At 45.5% G+C, this 24,301-nt stretch overlaps 1 protein-coding gene across 2 annotated transcripts in view; it reads left to right on the top strand.

The window, feature by feature from the left end:
- The window catches only part of LOC138295335 (tyrosine-protein kinase-like), a 195,513-nt gene that overhangs the window by 20,711 nt on the left and 150,501 nt on the right, over positions 1 to 24,301 (top strand). For both annotated transcript variants that reach the window (XM_069233563.1, XM_069233564.1), the window contains exon 2: positions 7,727 to 7,845. In XM_069233563.1, the coding sequence (XP_069089664.1) occupies positions 7,727 to 7,845 (119 nt within the window). The remainder of the gene's footprint in view (positions 1 to 7,726; positions 7,846 to 24,301) is intronic.

Genomic DNA, 24,301 nt, shown 5'->3' with positions numbered 1-24,301 from the left:
CCCGCTTGTCCAGCTTGAGATCAGAGCAGGAGGATCCTCCCATCCTGCTGGTCATATTGTTGTGTCCCACAGAGGTAGCCACTGTTATGTTTAATGAAGTTTCCCCCTGGAAAGTTGCCTAAAAGTATTATAAAGTAGTGCTTGCGCTACTTTGTGCTATTTTGCGTTAAGGGGATTCCATGGGTGGTACAAGCAAGGGTTTTGGATGCAAAACCCTATTTAATAGCAATGGTATACAGAGCTTTGTGCCAAAAATACGCCTCTTTCTGGTAGGAGCAAAAAAATATTTATTTTCTCCAAACATTTCTGACTTTCAATGTGTGTTGCATTGTACATTACACATCCAAAGTGGGAAAAGTTTTAAAGTTGGTCTAAGCATAGTTTTTGTACTAGGTTTCCTTTACAAGTACAAAAGCTATGCTAGGCTTAAGTAGACACCTTTGCACTGTGTTGCAAAAGTATGTGCATGGTGCAAGGCAGCCTGATTGTGCTTGGGGAGAGAGCAGCAGCACCATACCTCAGTAGACTTGTCGCTGGCCTGCTCTCTTCCTGACACACAGGGGCAGATATGAGTAAATCTGCCTCTGGGTTTCAGGGATGGGATCCACCCAAATTCTGTTCACAGGGGCATAGCTTTGGAAGGTGTTTGTGGTGTTACTCCTACCTCATAAATGTATTTTGTGATAAATAGTTGGGTACAGGTGGTTTGAGTTAGGTATAATGAGGTATCTTGGATTGCACCAGGAATTTTTACACACACACACACTAAAAACGCACACACACACACTCCCTCTCTCTGTTTAGAATAATAATTTTAAAATGTTGGTTATTTCCCAAAATAATGTGTTTTCGATCAGTACCCCTATCAATCCACATTACTGTCCCTTTCCACTGCCCCTTAAGCCCCTCATGTGCCCTCTCCCTGTTGTATAATGTATTTTAACATTATGGGGTATATTTACTAAGATTTTGCACCTTGTTTGCATCACAAAAGTGACACGAATTAATGCAAGATCTTTTTTGCAATTTAATTTCCAGCGCAAATACACTTAAAAGCAATGCAAAAAAATCGCATAGTGCTGATTTGCATTACTTAGGGCCTGATTTACATTTTCATGGACGGGTTATGTTGTGAGGCTATTTTTGCGTTTATGTAGGCACATTTATTTTAGGTTGGGTCTGAGTCCTGCACACTCTCACCTAGTCACTTGTTATTGTATTCCTCTTATTATTTTAGCAAGGCTTTGTTTTAGTGGTGATGTTTTATTTTCATCTGTTGCCCTTCCATGCAGAATTTGTTATTCATTTTGTTTCACAACAGTTTCATCCTGTGTTCACTGCAAGGCTGTACATGGTAGTTTACCAGGCATTGCCGGTCCAAAAAGTACAATGTCTACCTTGCACAGAAAAATATGTGTTGTCATGTCAAGGCAGTTCTCAGAACAAGATGTTTTACTATAAAACAACATTCTGCCCCCCCTCACCCCCCCCCCCAACTTAGAGAGGACATTCAAGCCAGCCTGCCATCTCATGCTGCACGTCATCGCAGTTTCTGCTAAAACTCTGCGCTTCCTGTTCGTCTACGTGGGAGGAGTCCCAGCCGACTAACAGACCTCTCCTTTACCTCTGAACAGAGATATGGGGATTGGGCTTCCTTCCCGGGACCAGAAGGTTGGATTAGGCCTACCACTTCCATTTGTTGTCATGTAGAAACTGAGTAGTGTAGGTAGGGATATTAGACACGCTAGTGTGACAATATGGTGGGACTCTTCCTGTGTTTCACTTTCCTGGTCACAGCCTAATGGTGGTGTGTTTCATTCTATTCATAATCGCAATTCATGCCTTTTCACATAGAACACAGTTACTCCAATAAAACCTATTGAGCCAAGATCCCGCTTCTGTTTGCCTTGGCATGTATGAGACTTGTATAACTTAGAGAATGGGGTACAACCTGTTCTACCACGACTACCCTGCAGAGTCCGAGTGTCATGCGTTAGGCTGCCACAAGTCGCTTTTACCTCTGGTACTGGTGAGGTGCTGCTAGCTATATGGAAGGGCTAGGCTAACAGCTGTCACACAGTGTGGGATCAGACTCAGCCCCCCATGCTCAGTGGTGCTGCCGCTCAAATCCAGCAGTCTTTTTACAACGGGAGTCCTGCAGAGTGTTACTGCATCACAACGGTGACGGATAGCCCGTCTGCTGCAGTATAAATCCCCTAGGATATAATGGGATTTATATTTCAGCAGACGGGCTATCCGGAACGGTTGTGATGGAGTAACAGAAGCAGTGCAAACTTAACTGTATTTAGCTGCCACATTTCCCGGGTCCATGCGTGAGTGGTGCTTCAATCCAGGCCTGTTCCTGTGAACTCTGGGACTTGTAGTCCTGTTTTATAATGAAATAAAGAAGACTACAAGTCCCAGAATTCAAGGGAAAAACCTGGACTGTAGCAGGACCTCACCCATGGACCCGGGAAACTTGGCAGCGCTAGCACCCCATAAATGAGAGGCCGTATGACGTGTTTGGGGGGCTCACGGAGTCGTACATATGCACACAACAGGCCGTGCAGCGGTTGCATTTGTACTAATTCTCTGTGATTGTTCTGGAACGAAGAGAAAGGCACCAAGCGCCCGCGGGCTGCCGTGAATGATGGGTCGGTGAGGTCTGTGGGAGGGGGGCACGGTCCCGGCCTGGAGCTCAGACTTCCCTCGGGGGCCCAGTCTCGGGGGCCCAGTCTCGGGGGCCCAGCGGCCGGGAGGGGGAGTCACTCAGCCGGTCCTTGGCTTCACGCGCACAGATTGTAAGCATAGCACGGATTCCACAGCGCGTGCCGCGCGCGGGAGACCTGCCACGGGCTCTCATTGGTGGAAATGTCAAGGCCGGCGTGTGACGTCAGGAAGAATGCGTCGAGCGCGTCCCCTGCGGCCAGGGAGAGACGTCAGACGTGCAGTCATGGGTACATGCATGTGTGTGTGGTGCAGATGCACCGGGCCAGCGTGTATTGGATTCTAAAGGAGGTGTGGGTTAGGGTTGTGGAAAAGTACACATCCAGCACCCCCTTCACAGCATCCTCTTCACAGCATCCTCTTCACAGCCCCCCCTTCACAGACCCAGTCACAGCATCCCCTTAACAGCCCCCCTTCCTCGCTCAGGCCCATCTCGCCTCCTGCCCCTTGACGCCAGTGTGGTTTGGAGATCGCCAGGGATCAGAACCGCGACCCTTTGTTTGTCTCTTGCAGCCCCCGGCACTTCGAGACCCAGGTCTTAGATGGGGCAGTGCCAATTTCCGCCCATTTTTTTTATTATACTAATTGTGAATAAAAGTCTTATTATTCTGCATTAGTGTGATACAAATTGGGCACTTTTGTGACCTTTGCTGGCTTTAAAAGCACTTTGTAAACTATGAGGACCCAAACCAGTGCCTTCAATCTTTACGTGATTAAACACGTGGGTAACAGGAGACTACTTGGTAGAACTGATTGAAAACCGCACAAATGTAGGCAAATAAACTCTCAGATGGCCGGGCCATGTACCGAGGGGAAGCCAGGGTCTGCAGTGCAGGGTCCTACGGCTTCACAGGTGATGCTTGTGCTCACAGCTGTTCATAGGCGCAGCAAGAAACCGAAGCTAAATGTGAACTATTTCAATAATAGGGGAAATAACTCTTGTTAATGAACAAAAATGGAGGCTACCACAAGGCAGATATGATTCACATGTTTCATCATATATAAATACATGTTGCAGCAAATGCAGCAGTGTAAATAGTGAAGGGCTCGGTGGAAAGTGCATAAGTGAGTAAATATAGACAGTCACTTGCATCCCTGGTTTATAAAGTGAGAGGCAAAGCATGGTTTGGGTGTCACTCTGGAAGGTTAGCTATGCTGTATTTGGCATGGATTGCGTTGGTGTGACTCTGGGATGGGCTCATCACTGGCTTCTCGGCCAGGTGCACCTCATGTTCACAAAAACTGAAAGAGTTGGTGAAGCTCAGGGGCCTGCACAAACCTGCATAAGACTTTTTAAACACATCTATGTTCTATCCATTAGTGAGAAAAACTGACTGTCGCGACTCCATGCGTAATGAACCTTAGAAATGAAATTAAAACAGCCAGCGTTCACCATAGATGCTCCAATTTTCAAATTCACTGAAAAATCCAGGAGGTACCTCTAAGAGTGGTTTCCATGTCACTTACAAGCAAAAGTATTAAAGTGCATCAAGATAGCAGATGTCAAGTGACAATTATGTTTTCCTATTTTTATCTTCATGGGGAAAACATTTCCCCTTGCAGAAACACTTTCCTCTAGGCCTTCAACAATTTTTCCCCATGTTTGCCCTTAACACAAGTAAGGACCCAACGTACAAAACACCTTTACAAAATCACATATTGATGAACACAAAAAGTGTTTTGTGATGTACAGGACCATTATTCTATTCCGCAACGTATTTTTGATTCGCAAAAGGGGTTCTACAATTCATTCCAAATCACAAGGAGGAAGAGGCCTGACAGGGGCAACCTACCCTAGTTTTGGTTTCAGTGGGACATATCAATGGTTTGTGACTGCAGTTGTGGTTGCAACCCATTGATCAGATACGACGTGATTTTATGTGTTATCTAATTCCCGTAGCACAGCTTCTCCTTTGTGAATTGTGTCTTGCACCTTGGGGGAACAGACAGTGCTCCAGTGTACCACGCCATGCTCGCTCCATGGCGTATTTACTAATAGGAAGCATTTTGGATCACCACCTGTCCCTTTAATTGATATGGGCTCCCTTTAAAAAATGCTTTGTGTATGGAAATGCGAATGCATGGTTAGAGGTCTGCTGTCCCTTGAAGGCCACCATCCCTGTATTTGCAGACAATTGCAAGGGGTTGCAAATTGCAAACTGCCTGATTAATATTTATTGGACATATCATTTTGCAACCCACTGTAAATGGACATTTTGCAATGATAAATTTGTACATAGGTCACATTGCAAATTGCGTCCCTGTTTACAAACTAGTCAGTATGCAATTTTCAAATCGTGGGAGACACTGCCCGATTAGTAATGTGGCTGCCAAAAATGTTTACATCCACAAACTTGTCAGTCTGTGCCAAGCACATGACAGACTGCCATTGCGGGCTGTGTGTCTTGGTGGCAGACAAAATCAAAAACACGACATGGCACACAGCCTGTGTGCCATGTCCCCTAACACTGCATGCAATATATGTAAGTCACCCCTCTAGCAGGCCTTACAGCCCTAAGGCAGGGTTCATTATATTACATGTAGGGCATATCTGCATGAGCAGATTTGTCCCTGGTATGTCTTTGTCAATTCTCAGGCATAGTAAGTGACCAAGGAAGGATTTTAAATGCCCATGCTGGACACTGGTAAATAGGAGTTCCCCAGCTATATGATGGTTTCACTGAAGCTAGGGATGTTTAGTATCAAACATCTTGTATTGGTGAAGCCACACAGAGAGATGCCAGTGTTGGATTTACCAATACATGCACCCAGAGGAGCCCCCTGATACCTTACCAGCCTCGTGTGTGCTCGCTTACCAGTTTCTGCCAGTCTGCCACCTGAGATACCATTCTGGACCCATAGGGTGAGAGCCCTCTGCTCTCAGGAGGTCTAGAACAAAAGCCTGTCCAGGAAGAGGGTGTAACAGCCCCTCCTACAGGATGACCTGCTGATTAGACTTCCTAAGGAAGCAAGCCTCAAAGGGCTGCCGCCTTTGAAATGCAAATCTGGCTACCCTCACAGGAGAGAAAGCCACCCCTCTTTTCCAGAGCCGATTTGACACCTGGACAGGTGAAAAAAATGTAGCTAGTCAGGTAGTCGTGCCACCCCCCAGGCTAGTACCACCGCAAAGATGGGCTACTGCTAATTGGACATGATTTTTCAGCAGTAGCCATCTTGTTGATGGCATACTTAGGGATTCTGGGACAGGGTTATGCAAACTTTCCACAGGAAGTGGTTATATGGGGGCAAAGGGACACCAAGGCTCAGTAGCCCACTGGCTACTACACTACACACCCCTAGCACACTCAAACGTCAGTATTTTGGGGACCCCCTGTCATCAGAGAAGCAGATCCTGATGGCCTAAGAAAACCAAAGACACTGAAGAGCCATGACAGCAGAAGAGGAGAAAAGAATCAGCTGACCTGGCACCAGCCCCACTGACCTGTCTGCATCTCTCGTTGAAATCAGCACCAAAGTTGACTCATCCTGCAGCTGTGACTCCAGAAACCCAGGAGGACTGCTTGCCTTCAATAAAGAGTCAAGCCCTCCCATGAGCAGTAGACCTGTTCCCAACAATCTCTAAAGAAGGGACTCTGAAGGCTCTGGAACCAGAAAGTTGAAGTGGACCATCGGTGCCATCATGGTTCCACAGCTCCCCATAGTCTGAATCCACCATTGTTTCACCCCTCCTGGACTCCCCGAAGTTGCCTGCTGGCCCCTTCTCCTGCTGCCTCTGCTGTAAGAGAAACACTACACTTAAAACAGCCACCCGTTGCCTCCAGCCCGAGTTGAAGTAGTTCCTTGGTGTCAACGAAGTTCCCCAGCTCTCCTGAGCTTGAGTCCACTGTGGTGTCAGCCCTCCTGGACTCCCTGATGACGCCTGCAGCCTCAGACCACAGGACCCCTCAACTGCGAGTGCTCCCAGACACAGAAACCCGACACCAAAGACACTTCTGCACCCGTCGCCTGTGGAAAAAAGGATCAGAGGTGCACCTGCGTCCCTGAGCACCCCACAGTTGTCACCTACCTGTTGGTTGTCCTTTACTGGCCTCCTAGCCAGAGCCTGCAGCCTTTTACCATGGAGACTGTTCTCCATTGAAGTACATTGGGCACCCGATGCCGTACACCTCTGCACTCAGCCGCCCCAGTGCCGCCCGGAGTGACCTATTGATGTGGTCCTGACCCTTGCCCAATACTCACCTTGAGTCCCGGAGATTGGTCCTATAAGTCCTCATCCAGTATCTGATTGCAGAACATGTTTTCCTCCCATAGGATAACATTGCAGAACTCAGAAATTGAAGTGTCCACTTTTTAAAGTAAAAATAATTCCTATTTAATAACATACTTACCTGAATGATTTTTCTCGAATGCCTAAATATATATAAAGATACCTGCTATTTTTATAAATTGGTGTGGATCTCCCTCTTGAGTCGTGTATCTAATTTTTTTAATGTTGTGTATATTTGTATATGTCTTGCACTCCTCTGTTTTAAGCCTAAGGCTGCTTGACCACACTACACTTAAATAGAGCACTTTGGGATTGCATAACAAGCCCTGCCCACTCACTGGGGAACCCCTGGACCCTTCACACAGTATTCACATACCACATAAAGGACCAGCTTCTTACATGCATGCACGACCTGATTTCGCACTCATGAACTGGTTCATTCACAAAGGTGCACAAATACATTAGCACATCGAGTAGAGTCCTAGTTAAATATTGTACGTAGGAGTCAAAGTATCAGATCACAAGAGCATTCCTTACCTGATACTTCACAATGGTCTCAAACTCTTTCTAGTGGCAGAGTAAATGGCATGGAGGTGAAAGAGGACCTAGTGTGAAAGAAAGAAGCAACTTCCTTGATGATAAACTCACACCTTGAACTAGGCTGCACCTTGTAGAGTTCATGCACTGAAGGTTTTACCTATCCAAAGTGTTTACCCATTTTGTGTCTATGAGGAATGCATTGATACATAAGCATCTTGTTTTCTGTTGCAGGTGGTTTTTCGGAAAGCTTACTCGCCTTGATGCGAAGAGGTTCCTCATGCTGCCTGAGAACGCAGATGGTGCTTTCCTGGTGTGGTGGAATGAGGAAGTGAACTGTTATTACCTCTCAGGTACTCAGACCTAAGCCATGCAGTATGGTAACCAAGGGATGTTTTGTGTATGAGGCGTGTGCTCACACTGCTTGAGTCACTCCGCTGCTGGAAGCACCAGAGAACAACGATCTACCACACTCAGGGTAGTGTGGTACAGTGTTCTGAAGATTTCTAGGTGGTCCTGACATGAAGCTGTGGATGGCATTTAATTACGTGTTGTGAACTTGATTCTAAAAGTTGTTTGCACACCTTGGTGGCATGTGCAAATGACTGTTTTATGAGCCTGATTCACAAACTGCACTTTGCAGTAAGAAGTTATGTAGTGCTACAAAGTGCTATTCACAAACTTTCACTTTTGAGTAAGTTAACTACTTTTCCGTATCCACATACTGACCTTCTGTAGTAACTTACACTTTTCTACTAAGTCTCTACCTCTTTTATTTTTAAGGGTGGCTGTTACAGTACCTGTGATTGGTCATGTGTAGTGCTGGACTTACTACAAAAGTATACGTTACTACAAAAGTGTAAGTTACAACAAAAGTGTAGTTTATAAATACCAAAATGTAGAAAGTTATTAACCAGGATAAACATACTCAAAAGTGCAAGTTAACTTTGTGAACTTTGTGGCCCTATGAGTCTTAATTCACATTTTGTAGTCACTGGGAAAATGATTTACTCTAATGTATAAGTACACCCACATGGTATTGTGGCATGTGTAGGAAAATGTACTCAAAACGATGGGGAGTGGGCAGACATAAAAAACCTCTTAGTGTGCAAGTTTATGGGAAGTCATCAACTTTGAAATTATACTTTCCTACCATGGATACGGTCAGAGATGTACTCTTGTGAAGGACAGGAGTAAGTGTCTCTCCAGGATAGGATGGGGAAGGCATACTGGAAAAATCAATGGTGATATCTGAATTTCTCTATACACAAAAACACTTTCCTTATGGACTATAATGTTACTGTGTGTAAATGCACTTTTAAGCATTGGCACATGTGTAAGTACACTTATGCCATGTTTAGCCTTCAGTAAATGCTTACTCATGTGAGTGCTATTGGACATCTGGCACTCTCACAGCTTCCTACGAGTACTATTGTATTTTTTTGTGAATTCTAAAAACTTAAATTTACTCCAAACGTAGGAGTAAAGCTACAATGGTGCAGAGGTTCCTGAATGTTCGGGGAGAGGATGGCGGTTTATTGAGGATCTCTCAGAAGGGGCCTTTGCTAACAAGGAATCTCCTGAATGCACTCAACACTATTTGCTAATGTATTTCCTAGATTAGGAAAGTGTCCCATTCTACCAGTTTCATTTTCCACCAATTAATTGCCTTGCAAGTTGGGATTCTATGTCAGGACCAGAGGCTTTGGATTATGCTTCTCTTACTTTACTGATTAATTTACAGCAGCCAATAGAAATACTTAAAACTCAAAACCACATACCCATGAATCCCAGTAGTCCAGTGTCCTACCCAATCAAGGGCCTGCTCCTTGTATACATGCTCCTGTGACCATAGTCCTTCCTCTTTCTTTGCTGCTGCAGCAGCCGCAGATAGGTGCATTTTTGAGTCCTTGAATATATTACATATATATGAATATATTACATATATAGTATTGCTCATATTTTAATTTGTTAAACATAGCGACTGGGCTTTCATCCTCAAGGATTTCTGCATGACTACCCGTCGTATTTATCAGCAGTGGAGTGGAAGTGGGGATTGTTCTAGCAAGCACACGTTATTCCTTGCGGACCGTGTCCTCTTTCAGTTTCTTTGGTCGTGCATGTACGCAAAGCCGACCGTGGTACTAATTTATGCCTGATCGGCTTAGCATGCAGCAGTGATTGTACCAAAGTGCTTTGCTTCCCCTGGAACACCCTATTGCTGACAGAGACAGTGCCCCGTCTCATTTAGTCCTAGCAAGTTAATTTATATCCGTTGGGTCTAATTCTTCCCCTTGACCTCTTCCAAGACCTCATGTGTAAGCACGACCATGGCATCCTACACCGAAGAAGATGGATATCACCAGGACATGTCTGAGGTGCCATCTGAGCACCAGATGGAAGAGAGACTAGTGGTGGCCCTGGGGAACCATGTTTAGGACTCCATGAATCAGGCTCATAAAGGCTCTAAAGCCATTTGCTCAGTCATTGATTAGATTTGGCCAGCGTGAATTGATGGGGAACCCTCCTCCTGATGTCTTGTCCAGAGATGGTCCAAATCCCAAGTTGGGCTTTGTCCAGAGAGCCACTTTGGGTGTCACTTCCTCCACGGAAATACTTGCGCACATGGCTGTGTCAGTCCTTAAAGTTCATGAGTATGAGAGCTTTGCTCCACAAGGATGTTCTGGAACTTTCTCCACTCCCAATTCTCAAGTGACAGGGGTCTCCCCCACATCCTCCTCACAATCCTCCAAATCTGACCAGGCTCAAGAAGACCCAAAACCTGCAACTAAGCAAAAATGCAAAACTCACCATTTAAATGTTGAGGTCCCCGGACCGCAAAATCTGCTATTTGACCCAGAAAATATTATTCACCCATGCTCCTCCAAATGGGTCCCATGTATGGAGGTAGCACATTACGTGCAAGACAGGCCGAGGGAAGGATTTGAGCACAAAGTGCGCAACACCCTAAGATCAGAATGCCCTCTCTCCTTGGTAAGGTGGTGGAAATGCCAGAACTGGACCCCAATATGGCTAACTTCATTACATGATTTGCTAAGAACCCCAAAAAGGGCCTTGAAAGATTATGGAGAGGATGCCAATACAAACTTTTGGACCTTTCCGATCCCATTACAAAGGTTCTAGGACTCACAGTCAAGGCAAAAGAGGCAGGTTCTCAACTAGATCCTGAAACAATCCTGGAATGAGTCCAGAGAGCTATATGTCTCTTGGGTAATGCCAATTGTGCTATGTCCCTGAAACGCTGTAAGTCATTTTTAATGCGCATCGTTCAAAATTTTGCTGAATTGGCCTCTACAGAGGCAGGCACTTTGACAAACGGTCTTTGGAGACAAATTTGTGAAAGATCAGGGAAAATATGTTGCCACGTTTTTCACATTGGACAAAACCCAGATGTCCATAGGAAAGATGTTTAATAGTTGCCTTTTTGCCAGAGCTGGATGCTTCCGAAAGGCGGCAGCTCCCACCTGGTCCTGAACCTCAAAACGTTCATCTCTTGTGTAATGTACTGCCATTTCAAAATGGAGGGCATTCATCTGCTCCGAGATCTGTTGCAGGAAGGTGACTGGTTGGTGCTTCTCGATCTAAAGGACGCATACTTAAGGTCCCCATTTTCTCCCAACATTGGCAATTTCTTCAGTTTTGCTGGTGAAACCAGTGGTACAACTTCACTGCCCTACCCTTTGGTCTTTCGCCGGACCCATGGTGTTCACCAAACTGCTAAGGCCGGTAGTTCAGCATCTCAGAGAAAGAGGGGTCCGTCTAATTATATATCTGGAAGATATTCTGATCATGGCTCAAAGCGAAAACATGGTCCTTCTGCACCTTCCGTGGACTATCCAACTGTTGCAAGATCTCGGTTTTGTCGTCAACTCAGACAAATCGATCATGAGTCCATCCCAAACCACAGAATTCTTAGGCTTTCAGGTGGACTCTTTCAGAGTCCAGTTGACATTACCCCTATCAAAACGATTTCCAGCAAGAAAGAGTTGAGAAGAGCCCTTGACTCTACGACTATATCATTGAGGATTCTAGCATGCCTGGAAGGTCTTTTAGCTTCCTCCGTCTAGGCCATATTTTTGGTTCCCCTTCATTATCGAGCCCTTCTGCGCCTAAGATTTAGCATCTTCAGAAGGAATTAACATACTCAGAACACTTAGTACTATCGGAGGAAGCCAGGACAGAGATAGCCTGGTGGTTAGACCACATGGATGTGTGGAACGGGAAAGCCATTTTTGTGCCACTTCTGGAAATTGTCAGGGAATCAGATGCCAGCCATTGGGGTTGGGGTGCTCGGTGTGGTTCAATGGAGACAGAGGGCAGATGGTCCCCTGAGGGAATGAGTCTACACATCAACTGCCTAGAGCTACTTGCAGGAGCTTTCGTGATCTGATCCCTTTCCCGCACAAAGTAAAATACTGTATTATTCTCCACATGGATAACATATTGATGGTCTGGTCAAAATTGCCTCAGAGGACTGCGCTGCACCGACAGGACCGAGAACCTCCAGAGAACAGCGGCACTGATCAGAAACATCAACAAACTTGCAACTTTGAAACACCTTTTGAAGAGACTTTCACTTCCCGCCAGAAGCGTGAGTTTTCACACTCTGCACCTGACGCCCCTGGGTCGAGTCCAGGACAACAAACACTGCAGAGAGGACTCCCAGGCGACTCCAATGACGTGGACACCCTGAGTCGACCTCTCTGCACCCCACAGTGACACCTGCATAGAGGATCCAGAGGCTCCACCCGACCGCGACTGCCTGGTAACAAAGGAGCCTGACACCTGGACCAAGCACTGCACCGCAGCCTCTAGGACAGAGAGAAACCAACTACCAGTGCAGGAGTGACCAGCAGGCGGCCCTCATCCTAGCCCAGTCGGTGGCTGGCTCGAGAAGCCCCCCTCTGCCCTGCCTGCATCGCCTAAGTGACCCCTGGGTCCCTCCATTGCTTTCTATAGCAAACCCGACGCCTGCTTTGCACACTGCACCCGGCCACCCCTGTGCCACTGAGGGTGTTTTTTGTGTGCTTGGGTGTGTGTGTCCCCAGTGCTCTACAAAACCCCCCTGGTCTGCTCCCCGAGGACACAGGTAATTAATTACCTGTAAGCAGACTAGGACCAGAGCACCCCTGTTCGTCATAGGCGCCTATGTGTTTTGGGCCCTCTTTTGACCTCTGCACCTGACCGGCCCTGTGTTGCTGGTGCTGTGGCTTTGGGCTTGCCTTGAACCCCCAATGGTGGGCTGCCTATGCCCAGGAGACTGACTGTGTAAGTGCTTTACTTACCTGCAAAAACTAACCAAAACTTACCTCCCCAGGAACTGTTGATTTTTGCAGTGTCCACTTTTAAAATAGCTTATTGCCATTTTTACCAAAACTGTGTGTACTACTGTTTTAAATCAACGTTATATACTTACCTGTGTGAAGTACCTTGCATTTGATGTACTTACCTCAAATTTGAATCTTGTGGTTCTAAAATAAATTAAGAAAATATATTTTTCTTTATAAAAACCTATTGGCCTAGAGTTAAGTCTTTGAGTGTGTGTTTGTTGCCTATGTGTGTGCAACAAATGCTTAGCACTACCCTCTGATAAGGCTACTGCTTGACCACACTACCACAAAATAGAGCATTGGTATTATCTTATTGTGACACTATCATCCTCTTAGGGGAACCCTTGAACTCTGTGCACATTATCTCTCACTTTGAGATAGTATATACGGAGCCAACTTCCTAAATTGGTGGATCAGCGGTGGGGTCTAAGACTTTGCATTTGCTGGACTACTCAGCCAATACCTGACCACACAACTAAATTCCAAAAATTGTCATTAGAAATGTTTGCAATTTGAACTATTTTTCTACATTTTTAAAAGTTCTGCTAGGGCCTTGTGTAAGTCCCTGTTAGCATTTATTTTAGAGTTTAAACGTTTTTAAAAAGTTAGGATTTAAGTTCTAGAAGTAGTTTTTAGATTTTTAAAAAGTAATCCCAACTTTCAGAGTGATAATGTCTAGCACAGATGAAATGGTGGTGGAACTCAACCTCACCCCGTACCTGCATCTAGGAATGGCAGAGCTAAGGACTCTTTGTAAGATAAAAAAAGATAAAGACTGGGTCCAACCCTACCAAGGTCAATGATCGATGAGCTCTTGGCAGAGTTTACAAGGGACCACCGCTCTGAGTTTGAGGATGCTCCTTTAGATGGGGAAATTAGGGAACAGGAGGAAGAACTCATCCCCCCTGTCCTAATTAGGGAGAACAGGGTTCCCAAAACCTTGACTCCACAAATCATAGTCAGAGAGCCTGGTTCATCCACAGGGGAGACCAGTGCCTCTGGAAGCATTGAGGACAGCCTCAATGAAGAGGACCTCCTGTTAGCCAGGATGGCCAAGAGTTTGGCTTTGGAGAAGCAGCTCCTAGCCATTGAAAGGGAAAGAAAAGAGATGGGTTTAAGTCCCATCAATGGTGGCAGCAACTTAATTAGGGTCAGAGAGAATACTGACATCCTTAAAATCCCCAAAGGGATTGTAACTAAATATGAAAAGGGTGATGACATCACCAAGTGGTTCACAGCTTTTGAGAGGGCTTTTGCATCCAGAAAAGTAAGCAGATCTCACTGGGGTGCTCTCCTTTGGGAACTGTTCACTGGAAAGTGTAGGGATAGACTCCTAACCCTCTCTGGTAAAGATGCAGAATCCTATGACTCATGAAGGCTACCCTGATTGAGGGCTTTGGATTCTCAACTGAGGAGTACAGGATTAGGTTCAGTGGGGCGCATAAAATCCTCAAGCCAGACCTGGGTTGATTTTGTTGACTTCTCAGTAAAAACACTAGATGGTTGGATAACTGGCAGTGGTGTAAGTGATTATGACAGAGAGAACAGGACATTCACTCTGAAAGAGCCACTGAATGGTCAAGAAATGGCCTGGTGTCCCCAAGGGCCAGTCGTATTTTACATGAATTGGTGGTTCCAAAACCTTGAATATTTTATAGTCCAGAAACAGGTGAATGCAGGTGCATTTAGATAGACAAGACAGTCACAGGCTTCTGTGTGGACACACAGACTAATACACATATAGACACACATGAACTCACACACAAACTTACACACACTCCTATGCATGCGGACATTACACGTTCTTAAACCTGTGTGTGGAAGGGTTGCAAGCTCTGCTGATACCAGGGCAGTGCCTGTACTATGCGTGCACAGGAGCAGGAAACTTACAGTGTTGACGCCTGCTCTAAACATGTTTATATCTGGGAATAGAATGTACTGTTGCTGCCTGTACTGTAACCAGTCTATGGGGGTCATTCCAACCCTGGCGGTCATCGACCGCCAGGGTGGATGACCACGGAAGCACCGCCAACAGGCTGGCGGTGCTTCCCTGCCCATTCTGACCGCGGCGGTAAAGCCGCGGTCAGAAAAGGGGATCCGGCGGTTTCCCGCCGGATTTCCCCTATCTGGGCTGAATATCCATGGCGGCGCTCTTGCAGCGCCGCCATGGAGATTCTGACCCCCTTCCCTCCACCCTGTTTCTGGCGGATTTTACCGCCAGGAACAGGATGGCGGGAACGGGTGTCGTGGGGCCCCTGGGGGCCCCTGCACTGCCCATGCCACTGGCATGGGCAGTGCAGGGGCCCCCTAACAGGGCCCCAGCATGATTTTCACTATCTGCTTAGCAGACAGTGAAAATCGCGACGGGTGCAACTGCACCCGTCGCACCCCTGCAACACCGCCGGCTCCATTCGGAGCTGGCTTCTGGGTTGCAGGGCCTTTCCCACTGGGCCGGTGGGTGGTCCCTTGGCAGGCGCCTGCCGGCCCAGCGGGAAAGCCAGAATGGCCTCTGCGGTCTTTTGAAATTGGCGGTTTCCGCTTGGCTGGCGGCACCCGCCGCCCGCCAATCTCAGAATGACCCCCTATGTGTGTAAAAGAAGCATGTACCCTTTTGAGCCCTCTGATTTCTATTGCACCCTGCTTTGCCCTTGCTTCCCGTACTCTCCATGGCACCCTGTGCTCGCACCTTCTATCTGCCCCTCTTTCATAGTGCTAATCAGTGTATGTTTTGTGTAGGGAAACAAATTCTCCATTCTTCACTTTCTTACAACAAATGTAGTGCATTGGGCAGCAATGCAACCTTCTGTAGCACAAGAAGCAGTTGCAGGGCTGATGGTTCACACACTCCCAACAGGCCTATCCTGTGCAGCAGCTCTGCAGGCCTGTCAGATGGTTTTGCGGAGCCTGGGTCAAAAACCTAATACGGTGCCCCTCTTGACTGTTTGCTCTAAGTATAAAAACACTCCCTTGATAAAGAAGAACATGGCAGCTCCAAGAATCAGCCACTGCATAGATTTAGCGGCCGTGTTAGCTGCCACATCACTAAAAGCAGTGCAGGCCTGTTATAAAATTCTGTTCATAGATGCCGCAAGGGTGCTGGACCCTATTATGCACAGTACTTGGTGCCTAATGCCCCACTCCTTCTCGCCCTTCCATCATGTCAGCCATGCAGCTGTGTCACATCCCCTGTTTGTGGGAAGTATGCACCGGTTACTGCTGGCCATGTGTTACCTCTTGAAAACATCCTGTGCATATTTATACACACTTTAAAGTAACTATAGCTATCTTACAACAGGATCAGACTGTGTTTAGCCATACTGGTGATGGCCAAACTCAAACAATGACTCACTGCGACTCACTGCCTAAGAAGGTGCATGAATTGTGGCAACAGTAGTGATTAATACAGCCTCACATGGCACATTTTAATTGCATTATACTCAGTTTATATGCAACTCTAGTACAATTCCTATATGTTTCATTACAATAACAATGCAGTGAGGATAGCACATTCTTTACTTCTACTATGACAACATCCACCGGCCTCACTACCTATATGTTGGCTCCATTAAAACCCTTACCTACAGGTCTTTGTAAAAAATTTAAAACTCAGAGTTGTTGGCCATGTTAATACTGTGTAATTGTGGTGGTGGTGGTGTGTGGAAAGCTTGTGCCTTCCCATAACCGCATTTGTTTTCTTAGAAAATGCTCCACGCATGCCATTACATCATCAAAGGCATTCGTCGAGCTCCCTCTCTCCACTGTAGGGTCCAGGGGCTTTGTTCTTAATTTGTGCCAGTGGTGTCCGGTGCTTGGCATCGGCAATTCATGATCAAGACAGGCAGCTCTGACAGTCTGCCACATGGTGTCGCTGTTTATCTTATTTAAAGATGAGCACAAAAATAGTTGTTTATAAATTCAATATACATTCAAAATGACTAATACCTCCCAAGCCCTGGGGGGTCTGGAATAGTCTGAATTGTCACACCTGTAGAAGTGTGATGGTTATTAGTTGTGTTTGTATTGTAATTGGTAGCGCAAGCAGGGGCAGCGGATGGGGCAAACTGAAGTGGCTTCCTCATGAGGGGCCTGGCACTTATTCCTTTACAAATAGGGCACTGCAGGGCAGGCTCAGAAATGCACCCTAGATCTTCTGACCCAAGCATGCACCTATCAAATGAATGCCTAACCCACAACAATATGGTAGTAAGAACTTCCTCTGGTCACTCCCTTGCTTTTAAGATGCAAAATTATGCATAAAAGTCGTTAGCATTTGCAGACCATTGGCTACAACCATGCACTGGCCCACAAGATGCTCACCAGTGGTAATACTATTTCAACCCACATCAAATGAGGATCAACATCAGGGCCATGCCATTGGCATGACTTTGTCCCTCACTTTGCTAAAGTCAACTGCATTCCTATCAACCAGCAAATCACCAGGGGCCAATGAGAATTGTAGCTTAATTATCAAGTTTGTTCAGATGACCCCCTGCCAACCTTCAGGCATAATCCATGGTAGTGTAACAAAGAGCATCTCATAACTTCATTAGCTTACAAGCATTACACCCAAGCACACAAGACTCCATTTGTAATTTCACCTGCTGTCTTCTTGGTTTCTGAACCCCAAAAGAAAGTGGGGTAGGTGGACTGTGGCAGAATCAACCATGTTCTCACAAAGGCCACTCCCTAACAAGATGCTACCTGCCCTTCTCTGACCTCTTACTTGAAAGTCTCAGCCCCCACCGCAGGCTTTCATCTCCCCGAATTGCCTATTAACAGCTTTAAAGCACTGACCGGTGGACTTGTAAAACAGGCCTGGATGGAATTGTCATCATTTCCATATGTCATATGCGTAATTTGCAGAAGGAAAATGCAGCTTGTATGTCTGTTTCTATTTGGGGGTCACCAGCCTGAAAACTGTAAGCATTGTATGCACGGGAGTGCAAGTTATAGTTACTTCAGTTAGCTATAACTTGGGAATTTCTGTGTTTTTTTTAACTACAATGTTATGTTTATACTGACATTTTAATCTAAATATAACATCACTTTAACCTTTGGTTACCGTGATATATTAATATAAAGATATATGTAATTAGTGGTGCATGGCAAGAGCATGACAAAACAAAACTATTTTCCTTTGGTAACTATATATATATATATATATATATCACCTACTGGAGGATCCGCTAATCCGGCAAAATCTGTTTTGCCCCTGGGTGGACCAGGTCCCAGGGCTATGCAGGAAATTAAAAAAAAGGAGGGAGGTGCACCAGGCCCCCCTCCTAAGGCTCTTTGAGTGCTGTGGACCACCATCTCCCCAGAGCTTTTTTTATCATATTGGATGGAGCTGCATGCACCCCCCCCTAATCGAATCTTTTGAGCCCCAGGGACCACTACATCCCCGGGGCTTGAAATCTAATATGGAGAGGGGCCACAAGACCCCCCCCCCCCCCTCCTGTGGCTCTTAAGAGCCCAGGAAACAACCACTTCTCTGGGGCTTAATTAAAGAATTTTTAGGGGGGCTCTGCCCCCCTTCTGGGTCCCAGGAATCACCACCTCCCTGGACCCTGTAATGTAATAAAAAGTGGGAGGGGCCAGCACAGCCCCCCTCCCGGGCAATATACAGCCCTAGGGACCACCACCTCCCCATTGCTACCCCATGCAAATTAAAGGAGGGGAACTGTGCGACCAACATCTGGAGCCATTAATGGCCCTGGGGACCGCCACCTCCCAGGGGCGATTCCCTATCTCCAGAGGAGATAGCAGTTTACTGTCGCTTGGCGAAGACTGTGCATGGTGCCCGATTGGATGCCTTAGCGGAGCGGGCCTCAAGCAAGGGATTGCGGCCAACCTCGCCAGGTATGGCCAAAGGCCATGTGTGTCATGGGGTTAGATGCTTGTGGGGGATGGCTGCAAGGCCTGGCCGCAGGCGAGGCCATGCCTTGTAACTAAAGCCTGCAGCACATGGCCGATGCTTGGTGCGGAGTTGGATGCCTATGTGGGAGTTGACTGTAGTGTCTGGCCACAGGCCAGGCCCTGCGGCCAACCAGCGTCATACACAGCCACAGGCCGTGCTTGGCACTTGGTTAGATGCATGTGGGTGGTCGGCCAACTCCCTGTTGTGTTAAAAAAACATAGAAATTCACAGAAAAAAACAGAGGTTACTGTGATGTTGTAGTTAGGAAATAGAATTACAAAATCCCTAAAAATTCACTGCAAAAAACAAAGGTTATGGGGATGTTATAGTTCTGAATTTACTCGTACAAAACCATAGAAATTCTGCAGTTATAGTTAGAGTTATTTTAAGTAACTATAACTCTGAGCCCTAAGGTAACTGTGACTCAGGCCTTCACCATGCACTGCTAATTACCCCAGATATTACAGCACTCATAACAACTTCTATAACGTTATTAAAAATGTAATTGAAGCATTAGCAGTCAAATTAGTGAAGGAAAATCTGTGCATGGTGGGGGCGCGAGTTATAGTTACCTTAGGGCGAGAGTTATAGTTACTTCAAATAACTACAACTAAAACTGCTGAATTTCTATGCTTTTGTACAAGTAAATTCAGAACTACAGTATAATATCCCCATAACCTTTGTTTTTTTCAGTGAATATATTTATATATATAGATATAGATTCAGTATTTTGGAATTGCAATATTAAAATAAGAGAATGTGTTAGAATCTCAGCACAAAGGGCCCGATGTATGACGCATTTCGACCACAAAATGGGCAGGTACGATGTACCATCCCTATTTTGCGAGTCAGAACGCAATTACTGCCCTCACAAAATAGGGATTATGACTCGCAATTAGGAAGGGGCATCCCGAGGGCAACCCTTCCGAATTGTGACTTGCAGGGCGGTGTATGATTGCTTTGTGACAGTGAATTCGGTCGCATAACAATCACAGTTAACACCAATTTCAAATTGGTGCTAACCCATTCGCAAACGGAAAGGGTCCCCATGGGATCACTTCCCCTTTGTGAATGGAAGCGGAAATATTTTTTCAGAGCAGGCAGCGGTCCCACAGACCACTGCCTACTCTGAAAAAATGAAAAGAAAACTTTTAATTTTTCTTTTTGAAATGTATCCCGTTTTCCTTAAAGGAAAACGGGCTGCATTTCCAAAAAAGAAAAAAACTGCTTTATTTAAAAGCAGTCACAGACATGGTGGTCTTCTGTCCCCAGCAGGCCAACATCCCTGTGAGTGCGGCCATTCCCGATGGGGTCGCAAATTGCGACCTACCTCATGAATATTAATGAAATAGGACATTTGCGACCCCATTGGGAATAGCAAACAGTGTCATTAATACTGTTGTACATTTGGTTTTGCAAATGAGTCACACAGTGCGAGTCACAAAACATACGGTCGTACATATGGCCCAAAGTCACTATAGGCTTTGTTTTTTGGCCATCATATCCTAGTTTGGTGCTATTTGCCTTTAGACTGCAATGACACCTGTTAGTGGTGCTGCTTTTCAAGCTTCCCACCCCCACCCAACCCTCTAAGGCTTGGAATGAGTTGAAAAGGACAGGGGACAATAATGAGACAATCTCAAGTGTTCTATTGCGGGATTAGTTGAGTGTTGCTAGCTGGCCAAAGACCAATCTGGGTAAATCAGAGTCCAGAGAACAAGTTCCTGACACTGACTGCTTATTGTGTTATCAGGTTGATCCATCTTTAGAAGTGCCTGTCTACAGGAGATGGGGTTGTGTAACTTGAACTTTGGAGCTCTCCTTGCAGGGTGACCAGCAGTCAGTCTAGGGAATGAGCCTAGCATTGGCACGCGCCCTTTGCTACCAGCCCTGTACTGACAGATTGTAAGCGTAATCTTATCGTACATACCACTCTCTTCCATTTAAAACAATGTCTGTTTTGTACCTTTATGTTACCCACCCCCTCTGTTAACTTATCCAGTATGCAAATATACTCTGAATATTAAAACTGAGAACATGCCAGTATACATCCCAGAACAATTTTTTTCCATTTTCTTAAATGGGAAATCACATGATTATTGCTTAATTAGAAAAGAGGTTGTGCACTTTTCACTGATTAAGAGATCTTGTGGCCACCTCTGTTATTAGAGCAGAGCCCTGAATAAGCAAGAGCCGTGTTGTGGGTCAATCTGGGTATTAACTAGAGCAGAGCTCTGACCAAGCTTAGCTATTAACCTAAGCAGAACTCTGAGAGGGGTTGGATATTACCAGTACATACACTTCATTTTTCAGTTTTTTTTAATAAAGGCTAAAAATATATGAACTGAGCTTTTTGATTTCCCATGAGAATATTTACCTTGGAAACTCTACCAAAGAAACAACACCAAGACTCATAGTGAATTTTTGCCTAATTCACAAAAAGAATGCCATGATAATTTTTTATTTTAATTCAAGATGAAACATGGAAAGCCATTAATGTAACATGAACAATAGGAGTCCAGGAAAAGTGACAAGCATTTTAATTGAGTTTTTTAAAGGTAAATTTTTTTTTTCCTGTTATAACATGTTCTTCTTAGAACTAAGTACTGGAAACAAATATCCCAACAATTTGTATATTTTCAAGGTCAAAATAGCACCTTTAAAATAACTGAAGAACAAAGAATAGGTAATTCTTCTTAAAGTTATGTGTTACGTCAGAGTTGTGAATGACATACATAATATTTTATATTATTAAAATTGCACTACCTAAAGTGTCCCAGGAATAAGCATAACAGAAGCCTTTTTTTATGATTGTTCAATGGTTGTCTGCTATTGCCAAGGTCAATGCGAGTCCCCTCCATGGGCTCCCATTGATCTCAGTTTGATCTGTTCCTGTTACGGCCCTACGTCCAGCCACACAAGTGGTGCAGTATTTTTATCAGCACAAGTGGGGTGACACTGGACCCTTGGAATTTTGTAGATTCCTGAGAATACCAGAAGTTTCCATCACAGAAGTGTATGGAAAATGCATGATTTTTATGGAAAATATGAGGTTTTTTAGGGCATTTTCAAAATTTTCTATGGTTCATACCATACCAGGGGTGTCACCATTGCTCCCAAACTCGACTTTTTGCTCCCATTTTTCACTTATGGTGTTTTTTTACTGACTCTGATGGTGCCCTGGGCACTGCTAACCAGTCCCAGGGCCTGTGCTCTGATTAAAATGATTATGCAAATTAGGCTAATTATAATTGGCTGTGTTAACCTACCTGTACGTCCTAGTATAAGGTAGGGCATGTAGGTTTAGGGACCCCGGCATAGGTAGTGCACCCTTAGGTGCACTGCTGTGGTGCCTTCGGTCATTTTAAAGGCAGGCCTGCCTTGCTGGCTGCTTTTAAGTTAAAGTTATCCCCAAATTCGACTTTGGAATTAAAAGTACTTCCAAAGTCTTAAGCTACTTTATTTTTACATATAAGTCACCCTTAAGGTGTGCCCTTGGTGCCCCCAGGGGTGGGTGCAGTGTAACTATAAGCAGGGACTTTATAAAATATTTTATGTGCCCTGGTGAGGGGAAAATAGCTAAAGTTGTTTTCCCCCATGGTAGTGAATAGGCTCCATAGGCTAACATGGGGAGACTTTATTTTTAATTAGTAAAGTCTCAAACGGAGCTAGATATTTCAAGTTTGATATCAAACCTATTGTTATAATAAATCCAACAAATTGCCATTGCTGAATTTAATATAACTAACACAGGGAAAGAGTTTTTAGAACTGTACCTTAAATTTGCCAATTTCAGGCCTGTAGTGCCCTTCTCTGATTGGCCAGCCTCTGGCAGCCTGGCCAGGCTGCCTTGATGAGGTGTGAAGTGGCCTGGCTGAACACACATGAAGAGTCTGGTGGAGGAGAACTGCCTCAGCAGATGGTGAAACTTAAAAGGAGGGAAGGATAAATGGGCTAGCAAGTGGACATCCCCGATTAGACAAAGAGAGGGCTGGAAAGGGGTGTGTTAAAGAAACCTTAGCCACACCAGTGGGTGGGCTGAGCCAGACCTAACCTCTGAGATTGAATTTTTGCCATCTTGGATTTTGGGAGACTGTTGCTCTCTGGGATTGATTTTTGCCACACTTCACAGGAAGTGGTCACTCAAGAGGATGGGGCCTTCATGTAATTGGTCAAGAGGCCCCCCCTGCTTCCACCCCAGGAGCAAGGATAAAATTGGCAGAGCTGCACCCCCACCTCAGATCCCTACAGGGAACCAGACAAGAAGAGGAAGGACTTACTTGTTGGACCCCTGACCTGCACCTGGACACAGCACTCTGAAGGACTGCACTAGCTGCGCACTTGGACTTCACCATTAAAAGGACTTTGGCTGTCTTCAACTGCTTCAAGGAGGGACTCCCTGTTTGCTACAGGTAGAAAATAGCTGACCACTGTCCCCTGCATCAAGCTCTGAAGAAACTGACTAGCTGACCAATGACCAGTGGTCAATTTTGGATTTGAGCCAGGTGCATTCTGGGTGTTGGAGTGCTAACCCTCAAGGAGCAACTCAGAGTGTCTGGAACCTTGGGGTGAGTTGTGGATTCCTAAAGGACCTTCAAAAACCTTCTGAAAGAAGATCCAGAAGTTTGGAGCAACTTTGGAAAAAACTGACCCGACGTTGTGAGTCAAGCTGGCTTACGTTGACCCTGAAATGGCTTGACTTGCAGGTTCGTTCTGCTAAAAAGCTCTGGAGACCCAGACTTCCAGGAATCCTTGGGGGCTTGTGGAAAGGCAATCCGACGACGTTGACTTGAAATCGGCTTGATGTGGAGGGTCATCCAACTTCGGACAGAAAAAGCTCCAAAAAAGTGACAAAGTCTGAACATAAAAAGTTCACTGAGGCTTCCCGGGCAGCTTATCAGAGGAGGGTTCCAGGGAGGTCGGCTTCAATTTCAAGTTCGTCCCAGATGAAAATTTCTATCATGAAAAATCATATACGTATGAAGGTAGAATTCTTCAGCGAGGTCTCCTGCGACGTTTATCCGAAGAGCACTCCAAGGAGATCGGATCCGACTTGCGACTTCGTCCTGGTGAAGAAACTCGTCCTGAAAAAAAGACCAAGTCAGAAGGTAAACTTTGACTGAGGCCTCCTGCTCACTGTAGCCGAGAAGGGCTCCATCGCAGTCAGCCTCAAATTTTGACTTTGCCCCAGTCGAGTGCCACCAGATGTCCAGATTGGCGCTTTTAGTTTCTATGCGCTAAAAAACATTCATTCTTTTGGATTTTTGTGTTTTTTAAAGATAAAAATATAATCTATTTTATCCGTCCCCAAGGAGGGCAGAATGACTGATGCCACATTTTATGGGGTGGAGGAATGGCAATGCCCATGGTGGACAGCTCCGCCCCTACATTTTCTTTTTTTAACCATTTTCTGGTCTCTAGTGAGCTCAGCAGAGGTAATTACCCCATATCCCCCTGGGGGGTCAGGAAGACTGTTGCTATATTTTTTTTGGGGGGGGGCATTAACATGCCCTTAATGGACAATCCCCACCTCAGATGCCA

Source organism: Pleurodeles waltl, chromosome 5 (genome assembly GCF_031143425.1).
Source record: "Pleurodeles waltl isolate 20211129_DDA chromosome 5, aPleWal1.hap1.20221129, whole genome shotgun sequence".
Lineage (NCBI taxonomy): Eukaryota > Metazoa > Chordata > Amphibia > Caudata > Salamandridae > Pleurodeles > Pleurodeles waltl.
Note: the sequence above shows the minus strand (reverse complement) of the source record. Positions and strands in the feature narration are given on the sequence as shown.